Source organism: Rana temporaria, chromosome 1 (assembly GCF_905171775.1).
Source record: "Rana temporaria chromosome 1, aRanTem1.1, whole genome shotgun sequence".
NCBI lineage: Eukaryota > Metazoa > Chordata > Amphibia > Anura > Ranidae > Rana > Rana temporaria.
The window spans coordinates 389,666,462-389,681,283 of record NC_053489.1 but is presented as its reverse complement, the minus strand read 5'-3'; the positions used below and the strand labels follow the sequence as shown (position 1 = coordinate 389,681,283).

Here is a 14,822-nt window from a genome sequence, read left to right as displayed (position 1 = left end):
TGCGCGGTCGTGCGACGTGGCTCCCAAACAAAATTGGCGTCCTTTTTTCCCCACAAATAGAGCTTTCTTTTGGTGGTATTTGATCACATCTGCGGTTTTTAGTTTTTGCGCTATAAACAAAAATAGAGCGACAATTTTGAAAAAAAGCAATATTTTTTACTTTTTGCTGTAATAAATATCCCCCAAAAACATATATAAAAACATTTTTTTTCCTCAGTTTAGGCCGATACGTATTCTTCTACCTATTTTTAGTAAAAAAAAAATCGCAATAAGCGTTTATCGATTGGTTTGCGCAAAATTTATAGTGTTTACAAAATAGGGGATAGTTTTATTGCATTTTTTTTTTTTTTTTTTTTTTACTACTAATGGCGGCGATCAGCAATTTTTTTCGTGACTGCGACATTATGGCGGACACTTCGGACAATTTTGACACATTTTTGGGACCATTGTCATTTTCACAGCAAAAAATGCATTTAAATTGCATTCTTTATTGTGAAAATGACAGTTGCAGTTTGGGAGTTAACCACAGGTGGCGCTGTAGGAGTTAGGGTGCACCTAGTATGTGTTTACAACTGTTTGGGGGTGTGGCTGTAGGAATGACGTCATCGATCGTGTCTTCCCTATAAAGGGAATGACGCGATCGATGCGCCGCCATAGTGAAGGACGGGGAAGCCGTGTTTACACACGGCTCTCCTCGTTCTACAGCTCCGGGGAGCGATCGCGACGGAGCGGCTATAAACAAATAGCCGCGCCGTGGTCCCGGATCGCTCCCCGAGCGGACCCGACCTCCGCATGTAGCGGGGGGGGTCCCGATCGGACCCCCCACCCGCTAATAGGCGAGGACGTACCTATACGCCCATGTGCCTGTACGTGCCATATTGTGGACGTATATGTACATGGGGTGGTCCTTAAGTGGTTAATGTGACACAATTTGGTCTTTTTAGTTTTGTTTTATAGTTTGTCAAGTTTGAAGAGACCACTATATTTGACTTTCTTATATATAAAAAAAAAAAAAAAAACACTTTGTTTGTTCCTCCCAAAGATTTGCCATCTAGTGCTCCCATTGATATTCCTGATGCCAAAAAGAGAACAAAGAAGAAAAAGCGATGTAGAGCAACAGACAGCTTTTCTGGACGATTTGAAGGTAATTATTTTATTTAAAATACATTTCATTGAGTGTGTGTGCGCGCATATTTGAAATTAATTGTGTGTGTGTGTGTGTGTGTGTGTGTGTGTGTGTGTGTGTGTGTGTGTGTGTGTGTGTGTGTATATATATATATATATATATATATATAGTGGTACTTTAACACAGTAAGGCCACGTACACACGATCGGTCCATCTGATGAGAATGGTCTGATGGACTGTTTTCATCGGTCCAAACCGATCGTGTGTGGGCCCCATCGGTTATTTAACCTTCGGTCAAAAAAATAGGAACTTGCTTTAAAATTAAACCGATGGACGCCTAACCGATAGGTCAGAACCGATCGTTAGTATGCAAAAGCATCCGTTAAAAACCTGTGCATGCTCAGAATCAAGTCGACGCATGCTTGGAAGCATTGAATTTCGTTTTTTTCAGCACGTCGTTGTGTTTTACGTCACCGCGTTCTGACACAATCGGTTCTGACACAATCGTCGCGCCTACACAACCGATGGTCCGTCGCGCCTACACACCATCAGTCCGCTTCTTTCGGACCGTTCTCATCGGATGGACTGATCGTGTGTACGAGGCCTAAGCGTCTGTTTTTTACAAAAGTATACTGCGAACCAAGTTAAAAGGAGTCAAAAATATTTTCTTTTTGCATTTATAGTTTTTATTTAGCTCTTCAGCAAAGCACATAGTACAGTACAAAAGAAAGCAGTGTGCCAAACATGGCAGATTAATAACAGTAATACTGGAAGGTTTCTTTTTTTCTCGGTAAGAGAAAGAGAAGAAAATCCAATTGCCTAAATTATAACATGGATGAGGATCAGGGAAAAATTTGTGAGAGAATAGGAAAGGTGCAGGGACTGGTGCTCACCCAGAAAGCCAAAAGGCACAGAGTAGTTAATCATTACTGGGCCGGAGCCTCCTGTACAACCCGAGAATACGGGTACGAAGCATAGTCTTGCGAACATTGAACGTTGTGCCAATATTACCACGTCTTACGGAATTGTTCCTCCTTATGTTTCATAGCTGCTGTTAGATGTTTAATATCATTAAACTCGATTACCACAGCTATCCATTGACCAACTGACAGCACTCCACATTTTTGCACACCTTGGCTGCATTAAGCAAGTGTATCAGGAGTGATCTCTTGTACCCAAGTCTCGAGAATGGGGTAATATTTAGCAGGAGTGTCTCTGAACAGATCTCCAAAGATACAGTGCTTTTGGAAAGTATTCACAGCGCTTCACGTTTTTATGTTGCAGCATTATTCCAAAATTGATTACATTTATTTTCCACAAAATTCTACAAACAATACCCCATAATGAAAATGTGAAAGAAGTTTGTTTAAAATATTTGCAAATTTATTAAAAATAAAAAAATCACACGTACATAAGCTCTGGTGCATCCTGTTTCCACTGATCATCCTTGAGATGTTTCTGCTTTTTTTTTTTTTCTAATAATCAATTTATTTTATTTTATTATCAACTTCAACTTTCCATTTAGCATTGTACATTCTTCTGTTCCATAGTTAACATAAAATACGCAAATGAACATTGCAGGAAAGAACTAGGTACAAAATTGTCTTATCAAAAGTTTATGAGTTACACTACCCCCCCTCCCCCGAAAGAGAAAACAAAAAAAGTAAGAAGAAAGAGAAAGATGGGGAAAAAAAGGGGGCCTAAAAAATAAGGGAAAAAGGTTAATAGCTCAAAACCCCCCCCCCCCCCGTCCACGCCATCTCTGGCTGCGGTGGAGTAAGTCTGCTCTGTCCCTACCTACTCCATTCCTTCTACTTGTATCGTGTGTTCTACTGTGCCCTTCTATGCTACTTAGGCAAAGGGAAAAAAAACCTTCCTACTTCCAAAGAGGCCACTAATAGCCATGGGGCTGGATTCAGATACATTGGCGTATCTGTCCGCCCGGCGTAACGTATTTGAGATACGTTACGCTGCTCTAACTTTGGGCGCGAGTTCTTTATTCAGAAAGAACTTGAACCCTTAGTTACGGCGGCGTAACGTGTGTTTTGGCGTAAGGCCACGTAATTCAAATGGGGATGTAGGGGATGTGTTTTATTCAAATTTGTGTTGACCCCGCGTTTTTTACGTTTTATTTGAACGGCGCATGCGCCATCCGTAAAATATCCCAGTGTGCATTGAAATTACGTGCAAACGTAAATTACGTCCAGCCGTATTCGCGAACGACTTAAGCAAACGACGTAAAATTTCAAAACTCGGCGTGGGAACGACGGCCATACTTAACATTAGCTACCCCTCATATACGCCGGAAAAAGCCGAACGCAATCTAAATATAAATTTGTGCCTCGTGAATCACCCGTAATTGTGTGTGGCGGCCCTCATGGCCTAATTCCCCAACTTGAGTAACAACAAACAAACTCAAGAAGAAAAAATAAATCCCCCCTCTACCAAGACCTCATAAGAGGCCACTAATGGCCATGGTGTTAAAAATAAATAATTATACCTTGCGACCTTGTGATAAAAATATATCTTCCGCCTTGTTTGCATTCAAGCGGTCCTCCTAACCTACTCTTCCCCTAACTTTAACTGACAAGCCCATAATTCCCCCCCCCCCAGAGAAACCGTGTACAGCCTCTGTCCAGATTCTACTTTATATCCCTCCTCTCCTGTGTGTGCCCTACTCCTTATCCTCCACCCCCTTCCCATTCCTACCCTCACTATTTCAATGGTACTGAACTCCTTTTCTCTCTCCTAATTAGGGGCAGACATCTTACTCCACACTATCAAAGCAGTAAAAAACTGTAAGGGAGGTCAATGAGAGAGGGGGGGGGGGATTAAAAAATAAAATAAGAAAAACATAAATAAGTCAATCCTGGTCAAGGTTCATGGTTTGGCTCTTTATTCTTCTATAGCTAAAACCATAAGCAACTATACTGGGGTCCCTTTATGAGTCTGCTACACCCCCTGCTTTCCCATTCCATGTCTTATCCTCAGCCCATTTCAGGTGCATACTGTATCCAGCCATGTCTTCTCAAATTCCCCTTTTTTGTCCTTCACTACTTGAATCCACCTTTCGGCTTCCATTATCCGATTGACCTCCTTTTTCCAGTTGGGCAGGCAATCTGTTTCCAAAATCTGGGGATTAATAATTTGGCTGCGTTCAGTAAGTGTGGTATGATAGTCTTCCTGTAGGCTTTAATGGAGCCGGGCGTTCCATGGAATAGGGGCGTAAACTCCATAGGTGTAGGGGTCAACCTCTCAATCCATGGTGCAATTGTTTCCCAGAATATTTTAATCCTGGGGCATTCCCACCACAAGTGGAGAAATGTACCCCTTTGCTCACACCCTCTCCAACACCGGCATCTGCCGCTGGGTACATCTGATTTAACCTTGCCGGTGTCCTATACCATCAGAAGTTTATGGACAGTGGCGTCCAATAAACAAGTAAAGATCTGTTCCCTCTGCGCAGAAGTCAAGGCCATATCTAAATCTCGCTATCATTTCTGGAAGAACAATTCATCAGGTGGATTGGAAATCCGAGAGTAAGACATTGAGAGCATACAACACATAGGGGAAGTGAACAAAGCTACTTGAACGACGAAATTTTACTAAGGTTCACTCTGGTGTTTACGAAATGGTCTATTTGCATGGCTCCCCATGAATTTAAAAGGGGGGGGGGGGATCATGGCCTGAAACTCTGAAATGGACTGCCATCTGCCTCCCATCAGAAAAAGCTAAATTCTGAATTGGTTGGTCAAAAGAAAATCTTTTGAATCTTATGTCCTCCAAGCCCAGGATAAATTCTTGAGCACCCATTATAGGAGACATTAGAGTAAATGTCTGCGGAGCAGAACCTAGGCAGTCTGTTTTGCCCAGTACTCCCATGGTACCAATCGTAGGGTGCTGTTTCACCTCTAGCGGGAGAGGCTTAGACTGCCACAGAAGCGTCTGCAGAGACAGGGGGCGACATCTTTTTCCAGGCCCACCCTTACTTGTCTGACCCAATCGAATGTGCGTGACATATGGAACGCATAAAAACATTTAAAGGGGTCTGGGACACCAATTCACCCTCGCTACTTGGGCAGAGCAAGAAGTCGTATGATATGCACTTGGTTTTGTGACCCCATAAAAAGTTCAGAAATTACGCTTTTGTTGTGAGGAGGAAAGAATGGGCAATGGTTACTGGGAGGGTTTGTGAGAAAAGGGGAAAATACTGCGCTAAACCAAACATATAAGTGAAAAAAAGCAGCCAGCACACAACCAAACAAAGTAGCAAAAATGGTGGAACAATAGTGCAGCGCTAAATGTTGTGCACAATGATTATAAAGGCACAAAAGTGAATACAAACAAAATATGTATAAAGTCTGTGTGAAGACCCTGTAAACAAAATATATATAAAGTACGTGTAAAGACCCTATATCGCAATGAAGGTGACATTGGGTAGATAAATAAATCACACAGTTCAGTGTACAAATAAAATTTCATAGAAGGAGTGGTGAATGGGGACATTGACATGAACGTTGAGTATATGGTTGTCTGAAGGGGTCATCAAGGCATCACATAGAAGAGGTAAGTATAATAAGGTACTCTTACCAGAGAGTGTGGACTTAGCTGTTTTTATAAACAGTAAGTAGTGGTCTCAGCGGACCTGAATCTCTGCATAGAAGAACTCCCCAGACGACGATGGCTATTCAGATGAGATGGAAACCACCGATCACAGGAACTGGACGGATGTAACTTCAATTGCAGGACATAAATGGAGAACCCCAGTGGGCTCACAGGGCAGGTGGAAAAAAAATTGAAAAAAAAAAAAAAAAGATGCTCCAGATGGTGCAGGTCAAAATAAACCGTGACAGGTTTTATTTTAAATGGTATAAAAAATATAAAATTATGAGCACGTGAAAAATACAAATAAAAGCAGTATGGGGTGCTATAATGCAAATCCGACGCGTTTCGGCTTAGAGAGCCAACGACAGGGGCATGTTACTGCACCCCCATACTGCTGGCTTTTAAATACATGATGAACCAAAGCCATCCCCCACAGGGACGGGGACAGGAAATGGCAAAATCAGACCAAACAAAGCAGGAAGTGATGTCATACATGATCATGCACTACAGCAAAATCCAACACTTGCCTGAAAGATCCAAAGTCATATATAAAAAATGTAATCTTTATATAAAAAATTACTATTAAAATTACCCAAAATAATAAATAAACTCATCAACAGATATAAAATGTTATATATTAGACTTCTAGAGGGCCCAATCTGTGTCGGTGCTAGGTGACAAGCTATAAATGTGATAACAGGGGACACCATGCGGGATCCAATCAGGCCGCTATAATGGGGAGCACGCTTTCATGTATATCCACCCTGGGTGGGTAACAAATACCGGAAGTGTGTCACCTAATGAGGAGACAACTAAGGGGGAATCCTCATAACTCCAAATAGACTCCAAAAATGATGCAAAGGCGTCTTACTATACACTTAGCACAGCCTGGAGAGAGGGCGGCGTGGCATGATGTCACGACAGGGGGCGGGTGGCTGATGTCAAATGGGATTCACGCACGGCCACTACCGCCTCATGACTGCACACATCCCTCCACTCGCAGCAGGCGAACAGATGCAAAGCGCAATGACGTCACCTCCCAATGCAATCCACGCCGGCGTCGACCAATCGACACACAAGACCGGACGTACTGCGCGGTAAAGCCACAACACCAGGATGCCCTCCAATCGGGCCCCCGCTTGCGTACCAGAGAAAATCCATAACCCGGAAATGCCCCGGTATCAAGCACGGGGACACAACAATGGAAGGTTAGCATCCAAGCAGGTGTCTCCAAGCGCAGGTCGCTCCCACAATAGTCAGAGCGACTACCTAACTCTAGGGAAAGAGTACCGCTCCAAGCCCTGCGACCTATGCTGTGCTCCCGCCCTGTACTACTGACAGGTGCAGACTCTGCACTGATCCGTGGAAAAAAGAAATGTTCCTGGACTGCCGCACTCTGATAGGCAATTTATTGAAACAAAATGAACAAAGGATAAAATCCAAAGCTGTATAACATCCAAAAATTCATGCAACACTGCAATCAATGGTAGAAAATAGACATAGGGGACAAAAACGCTAACATGTTTCACATCATGGATAGATGCTTAGTCATAGCTGGGTTGTGCGAGGATCTGAAAGGATTTAAATAGAAAACTTTGAATGCATCCAAACCAATTAGAGCTGGTCTGCACAGCATTAGAAAATTAGATACCTGATTGAAACTGACACAACCCATGGTCAGAACAGCATCTGCACAATCAAAAACAAAAACACACATGTGTATGTGACTTTTTTACCTAAAACACATCTTATGATATAGACTTTATAAGCGTATGTAAAAACATACAAAGAAATGCAATAAATGAATAAATATACTGCAAAAATAAAGTGCTATTAAATAAATATAAATGAAAACTGATATGAATGATATCGTGGTAATAAAATGTGGAGACATTATTAAAGGAACACTAAAGGTTTGTTTTTTATTAGATCAATTGATTGCTGTAAGCTAGAGCATTTAAATATCACTTACCTCGTTTTTCCTTTTGACCTCCAAAATACAGTAATCCAGGTTTGAAAATGCCATTTCCTGTCTCTCCTCTTCTTGCTTTCCACCAGCATCTGAGCCGTTTTGCATGGTGGAAAGCAGAATGTGCTCACCCCCTCCCTATGACTACAGCCCTGCGTGAAGATGCTCTTTTATCCCTCACAGGCATGGAGGCTAAGCCTAATGGGAACTGTAGTTCCCATTAGGCCGTGATGTAGCAAGAATGAATGCGCACCGCAAACCAGGAAGTCAGTGAGAATAATGATTCAGGAGTGACGGAGGTGAAGAAAACAGCTCGATTTCAACAGGTATCAAACTAGTTATAATGCAAAACATTACTTTTTACTTTATCAGCTACTGTCAGACTTTAATTTAAGAGGAAAATATTTTTGTCTTTACAACCCCTTTAAATTAAATAAATAAATGGAATTCGATTAAATCAAATTTTAAATTATAATCGGACCCATGTAGTGCAATAAATTAAATTAAATATTTATTTATGTGCAGACAAATATGTTCAATGTTTGTATAATATAGTCATGCCCATGATGTAATGTGGACAAACCCCGACAAGCATGCTGAGTATGCATGAAGAGAAATTATTTATAAACAAAAACATAAAAACATATACTAAAGTTGTGTAAAGTTCGGGGAACCAGCTACATCGCAGGACACAGGCTTTTAAATCAAAACTAAGGTTTATTAAACTGAAATAGCTTCACAGCAGCAAAACAAAAGAAATAACAGTCTCACCGACCGCAGTTAAACAGTCCTTGCAGGTAAGTTCTCAGGTAGCAGGCTTCCAGGCAGGACACTGCCAATTCCTTTCACAGCTTTTCATAGCTTTCACAGCTTTCCCTTGTCCACCATTCACCATGCATAGACTACTACACTCCTCCACTCTCACCTACAACTTCCTGTCTACTTTAAACCACTTCCTTAGACAGGTGTGTTAACCCTTTCTGTTCCCTTAAAGGGACCACAGTCCAAACAGAGGGGAAATATTACGTCCTTCCAGGACCCAGCCATGGCGTCCTGTACAGTTATTAGAATTACCACCAACAACACTTGTCATATAAACTAATCCATTGCATCTAAAAGAAATATAAAGAATAATATCATTAACATGAATCTATGGACAGCAAAGAAATATATGGAATAAAATGACAAATGTGATGTGGGTTGAGCCCTAAACACTGAACGTTAAATATTAAAGGACGTATCTACGTGGTATAAATGTGCATTTCATAACCAAAAAAAAAGGTCTGTTTTGATTTATTTCATCCCCAACAAAGGGAGTATATATAAACCAAATATATGTCCTGAAACTAATCCTGGAACAAGAATTATTGTGTGCATTCAAAGAAAAGTATGATGTAAACAATATATAATCAATATATGAATGAGGATGGTGGAAATTTCTAATAAAAATGTGATACATCCCACTAAAAATGTAATCCTGAGGGGCGTCTAGTATTCAAGAGAAATATCCACCGAACCTCTTGCTTACACAATATATTGAACTTATCACCACCTCTCGGTGGTTTTATAATTTTTTCTAGTCCCTGAATAACTAAACTGGATGTGTCCTTGTGATGGACCTCATTCCAATGCCGTGACACATTAGTCATATGATCCTTTTCGATGTCATAAAGATGATCGTATAGACGATCTTTAAGACGTCTTGTAGTTCTACCTACATACTGAACTGAACACAACCCGCATGTAATGGCATATACAACATAACGTGTGTTACAATTGATAAAAGAATGCAGCTTGTGTCTTTTTCGTGGACATAGAGACAATGGTGTCCCCTCTTTGAATAAAGGAGCAGTAAGCACAATTTCGGCCCCCACATTTAAAGATGCCCTTGAAAGATAACCAATTGCCATTGGTGTCCTTACTTGAAAAGAAACTGGGTGACAAAAGTGTACCCAGAGACGGTGCTCTTCTAGACACAGTACGTATGCCTCCTTTGAGGATTTTGGCATACGTTGGATCATGAGATAGGATGGGAAGGTGTTTGGTGACAATGCGTTTTCTGAAATTCCTTGCTGTATGCAGTGGAAAAAGTGGGAATAGGATTGATAACCCCATTATCCCCATCTTTGTTTCTATGTTGTTTATTAGTATTGCCACCAAAACCCCATCTGCGTTTACTTTTATTTTTGTTATTGGATTTCTTCATCAAAAGCATATCACAAGAAGAACCCTTAGCTATGCATAAGCCTCTATCAATGACAGGTTTAGGTTAACCCCTCTCCTGAAATTTAATGGACATGGCTGCTGCTTCTTGCGTGAAATCAGACTCCATGCTGCACAGTCTTCGAAGTCTGAGAAACTGACCTGCTGGTATGTTGTCAACAGTATGCTTAGGATGACTAGAGTCTGCATTAAGAAGGGTGTTGCCAGCACTGGGTTTTCTGTAAAGATTAGAAGTAATGATGTTCCCCTTGACATTGAATGTGCCTGTGAATTTTAAATTGACTGAGTTGTCATTCATATAGGACAACCAAGATTGCAGATCACAACAAGGGTCCTTGACAATGAACAACAGATCGTCTATGTATCTACAAAACAGCACAGTATCCTGTCCACGGGGACTATCAGGTCCAAAAATGCGGAGCCTTTCCCACCATCCCATATAGAGATTGGCTAGGGACGGCAATGAAAAAATTGTGGGTGAGAAGATATTCCAAGCACATGATGATGAACTCTTGCACCATGGGAGAAAAACTGCCAGATCTATCTAAAAAGAATGACACGGCTTGTAAACCTAAAGCATGAGGTATAGAGGAATAAAGATTAGAAACATTACAAGAAATCCACCGATAATCATCATGCCATGCGATTTCCTGTAAGTTACTCAATAAATCGCTAGTATCACCAATATAGCCTGGTAAATCCAGAACTAATGGCTGTAGTTGTTCATCTACCCATTGACCCAAACGTTCATTTAAATAATCAATTCCGGCCACGATTGGCCTACCAGTTAGGGGAGAAAGTCCCTTATGCAATTTGGGAAGATGATAAAAGATGGGCATAACAGGGAAAGGATGAACAAGCGTTTCTTTATCTTTTTCAGTGAATATTCCGATTTCTACAGCTCTATCCAATAATGACAAAAGTTCCTTTTTAAACGAATCAGTAGGATTGCTTCCGAGTTTCTGATAGGTGTTAGAATCGGATAACTGTCGTAAGGCTTCCATTCTATACATGTATTGATTATATATTGTTTACATCATACTTTTCTTTGAATGCACACAGGTTTTCCTGTTTCAGGATTAGTTTCAGGACGTATATTTGGTTTATATATAATCCCTTTGTTTGGGATGAAATAAATCAAAAGACCTTTTTTTTGGTTATGAAATACACATTTATACCACGTATATTCTTTTGCTGTCCATAGATTCATGTTAATGATATTATTCTTTATATTTATTTTAGATGCAATGTATTAGTTTATATGACAAGTGTTGTTGGTAGTAATTATAACAACTTTAGTATATTAATTTATACACATTTTAGCAACTTATTATATTATGTTTTTTAATGTTTTTGTTTATAAATAATTTCTCTTCATGCATACTCAGCATGCTTGTCGGGGTTTGCCCACATTACATCATGGGCATGACTATATTATACAAACATTGAACATATTTGTCTGCACACAAATAAATAAATATTTAATTTATTGCACTACATGGGTCCGATCTATATATATATATATATATATATATATATATATATATATATATACACACGTTTTTTATATTCATATATTTATTGCAGTTTTTGCACACTTGCATATCAACAATTCATTGTTATGTTTTATTTCCAACACAGATCAGCACCGTATTTGTGAACAACTCCACATTCACATATTGTCTCCACATTTTATTACCACGATATCATTCATATCTGTTTTAATTTATATTTATTTAATAGAACTTTTATTTTTGCAGTATATTTATATATATTTATTCATTTATTGCATTTCTTTGTATGTTTTTACATACACTTATAAAGTCTATATCATAAAATGTGTTTTAGGTTAGAATGTCACATACACATGTGTGTTTTTGTTTTTGATTGTGCAGATGCTGTTCTGACAATGGGTTGTGTCAGTTTCAATCAGGTATCTAATTTTCTAATGCTGTGCAGACCAGCTCTAATTGGTTTGGATGCATTCAAAGTTTTATTTTTAAATCCTTTCAGATCCTCACACAACCTAGCTATGACTAAGCATCTATCCATGATGTGAAACATGTTAGCATTTTTTGTCCCCTATGTCTACTTTCTACCATTGATTGCAGTGTTGCATGAATTTTTGGATGTTATACAGCTTTGGATTTTATCCTTTGTTCATTTTGTTTCAATAAATCACCTATCAGAGTGCGGCAGTCCAGGAACATTTATTTTTTCTACCTAACTCTAGGGGTAGGTGCGGAATAGATCAACAATCCTAACGGAACATAGACCGGTGGAACGATAAATAACATGGTGTCACAGTGCACCGAGGGGAGCTATAAACAAATACCCCCAAAGGGGAAGAGGTTCCACTTCCACTACAGGTACAATACTCTCAACTGTGAACAACTATAATCAGATGAAACCTGAAATGGAATAAATATATAAATAAAAACTAAAATAGTGCAAACTAGTATGAAGCATGCGCCGACCTGCCCAGATAGGAGGTTGCAAGCCATAAAGGCCTAGTTGGCACAAACCAGAGACAAAAAGGCATATGGATATGCCAGCAGTGTGTTAAACAATTGGAAAAACACGAGCCCAGGGTACTCACGCCTGGTTAATGAAACAGTTAATGTCCCATTCAACATTCATACTGTGGGGTGAGTAACTCCTGAGCTCGTGTATCCAATACGTTTCTAAATGGGAAACCCCTCTAAGACGAGAGTCGCCCCTCCAATGGGGAACGAACCTGTCAATTACTTCAAACTGTGTGCCCCTAGGATCTTTAGCATGGTGTTCTAGATAGTGTCTAGACACTATGCTTGGGACAACCCCAGGGGCGGACTGACCATTTAGTCACTCGGGCACTGCCCGAGGGCCCCATGCCACTAGGGTGCCCCATCAGGGTTGTCAGGCTCAGTAAAACCAGGGACAGTATGTAAAAATCTATGTTTTTTTAGATCTGTCCCTGATATGTCTGAAACCAACATGCTTTTGATGTGAAAATCCAGAGATTTTATCTGCCCCGCCTCTGCACTGCCTCCTGGCGTGGTGGCCATCTGTAAGCCCAGGGGCCCCATAATCTTCTATTGCCTGGGGGCCCCATGAGTTGTCAGTCCGCCCCTGGACAACCCTTACAGATTTTTGCTAGGTGTTCATTCACCCTGATTGCAAAATTTCGAATGGTACGTCCCACGTACTGTAACTTACAGGGACAGGTGATAAGATACACTATGAAGCTGGTGAAGCAAGTAGTGAAATGCTTCATAGTGTATGTACGATTGGTGACAGTGGACATAAGTGTCAGTTCTGCGTCTGCCCGAAATGTTAACGGCACAGACATTGCATTTCCGACACGGATGGTACTCATTAATTTCAGGGAAGAACAGAACCTTCTTAGGAGGATCTATGGTGTTAGGAGCCACATCACTCTGAATGGACCTTGCTCCCCTAAAAATTACTCCCGCTTTATCCGGTAAGGAGGGTCCAAGTACTTTATCACTGCAGAGCACTTTCCAGTGCCTGTTTGGGATCTTTTTAATATCGTTATGTTGTGTGAAATATTCCGTGAAAAACGACCACTTAAACCTATCATCTCTACCAACAGTAGGTTTGTCAGCCAAGAGAGAGGATCTCTCAATGGTGGAAACTGCATTAATGGCTTCATCCAATGCATGGGGCTTATACCCCTTATCGAGGAATCTCTACCTTAAGGCATGGCATTAAACCTGGAAATCTCTCTCATTGGTACAATTCCCCCTGAGACGGAGGAATTGGCCACGAGGAACAGACTCCAGTCACTGACGGTGATGGCAACTATCGACCAGAATGTATCCATTCCGGTTGGTAGGTTTGAAGTAGGTTTTAAATTCAAAATGACCGTCAATGGCTGAGATCTCCAGGTCTAAAAAGTGAATGGACGTAGAGCTAGCCTCGTATAATAGTATGATGCCACGGTCATTGTCATTCAGGCAGGCCATAAAGGAGTCTAGCAACTCCCTGTTGCCTTTCCAGAGGAAGAGGATGTTGTCTTTATATTGTGCCCACAGGGCCAATTCTGGTCTATTTAGGGCATAGACGACATCCTCTTCCCACTGGGCCATAAACAAGTTTGCAAGGCTGGGGGCATACTTGGCCCCCATAGCCACGCCCTTGATTTGGGAGAAAAACTTTCCCTGGAACCAGAAATAGTTATGTCTACTGGCAAAAACTAAAAGTTCCATGATAACGTTTCTCTGGATCGTGGACAGTGATGGGTTTCTTATAAGAAACAGCTCCACCGCCGATAAACCTAACTGGTGTGAAATGCACGTGTACAAATTTATGACTTTGGATCTTTCAGGCAAGTGTTGGATGTTGCTGTAGTGCATGATCATGTATGACATCACTTCCTGCTTTGTTTGGTCTGATTTTGCCATTTCCTGTTCCCGCCCCTGTGGGGGATGGCTTTGGTTCATCATGTATTTAAAAGCCAGCAGTATGGGGGTGCAGTAACAAGCGGAAACGTGTCGGATTTGCATTATAGCACCCCATACTGCTTTTATTTGTATTGTTCACATGGTCATAATTTTAGATTTTGTATACCATTTAAAATAAAACCTGTCACGGTTTATTTTGACCTGCACCATTTGGAGCATCTTTTTTCCATTTTTTCCACCTGCCCTGTGAGCCCACTGGGAGGGTTTGTAAAAGGTATAAAGGTCTCGGTAGAACTGCCATTTTCAGAATGCTGTCACGTTTGAACCAGTTGAACGTTTGCTGGTGCCAATGTTTCAGATCTATCCTGGTTGATGTTAGCAACGGAGGAAATTTTTCTTTCATTATGTCTGACAGAGAAGGGGTAAGGCATATGCCCAAATACTTAAATTTTCTTCTGGGCCCAAGAAAAGGGAAAATTAGCTTGAATTTGAC

At 40.7% G+C, this 14,822-nt stretch overlaps 1 protein-coding gene across 1 annotated transcript in view; it reads left to right on the top strand.

Moving 5' to 3' along the window:
- LOC120912131 (MAP kinase-interacting serine/threonine-protein kinase 2-like) overlaps positions 1-14,822 on the top strand; it is a 237,520-nt gene that overhangs the window by 106,188 nt on the left and 116,510 nt on the right. The window contains 1 exon segment of the mRNA XM_040322579.1: positions 1,043-1,144. Coding sequence (XP_040178513.1) covers positions 1,043-1,144 — 102 coding nt within the window.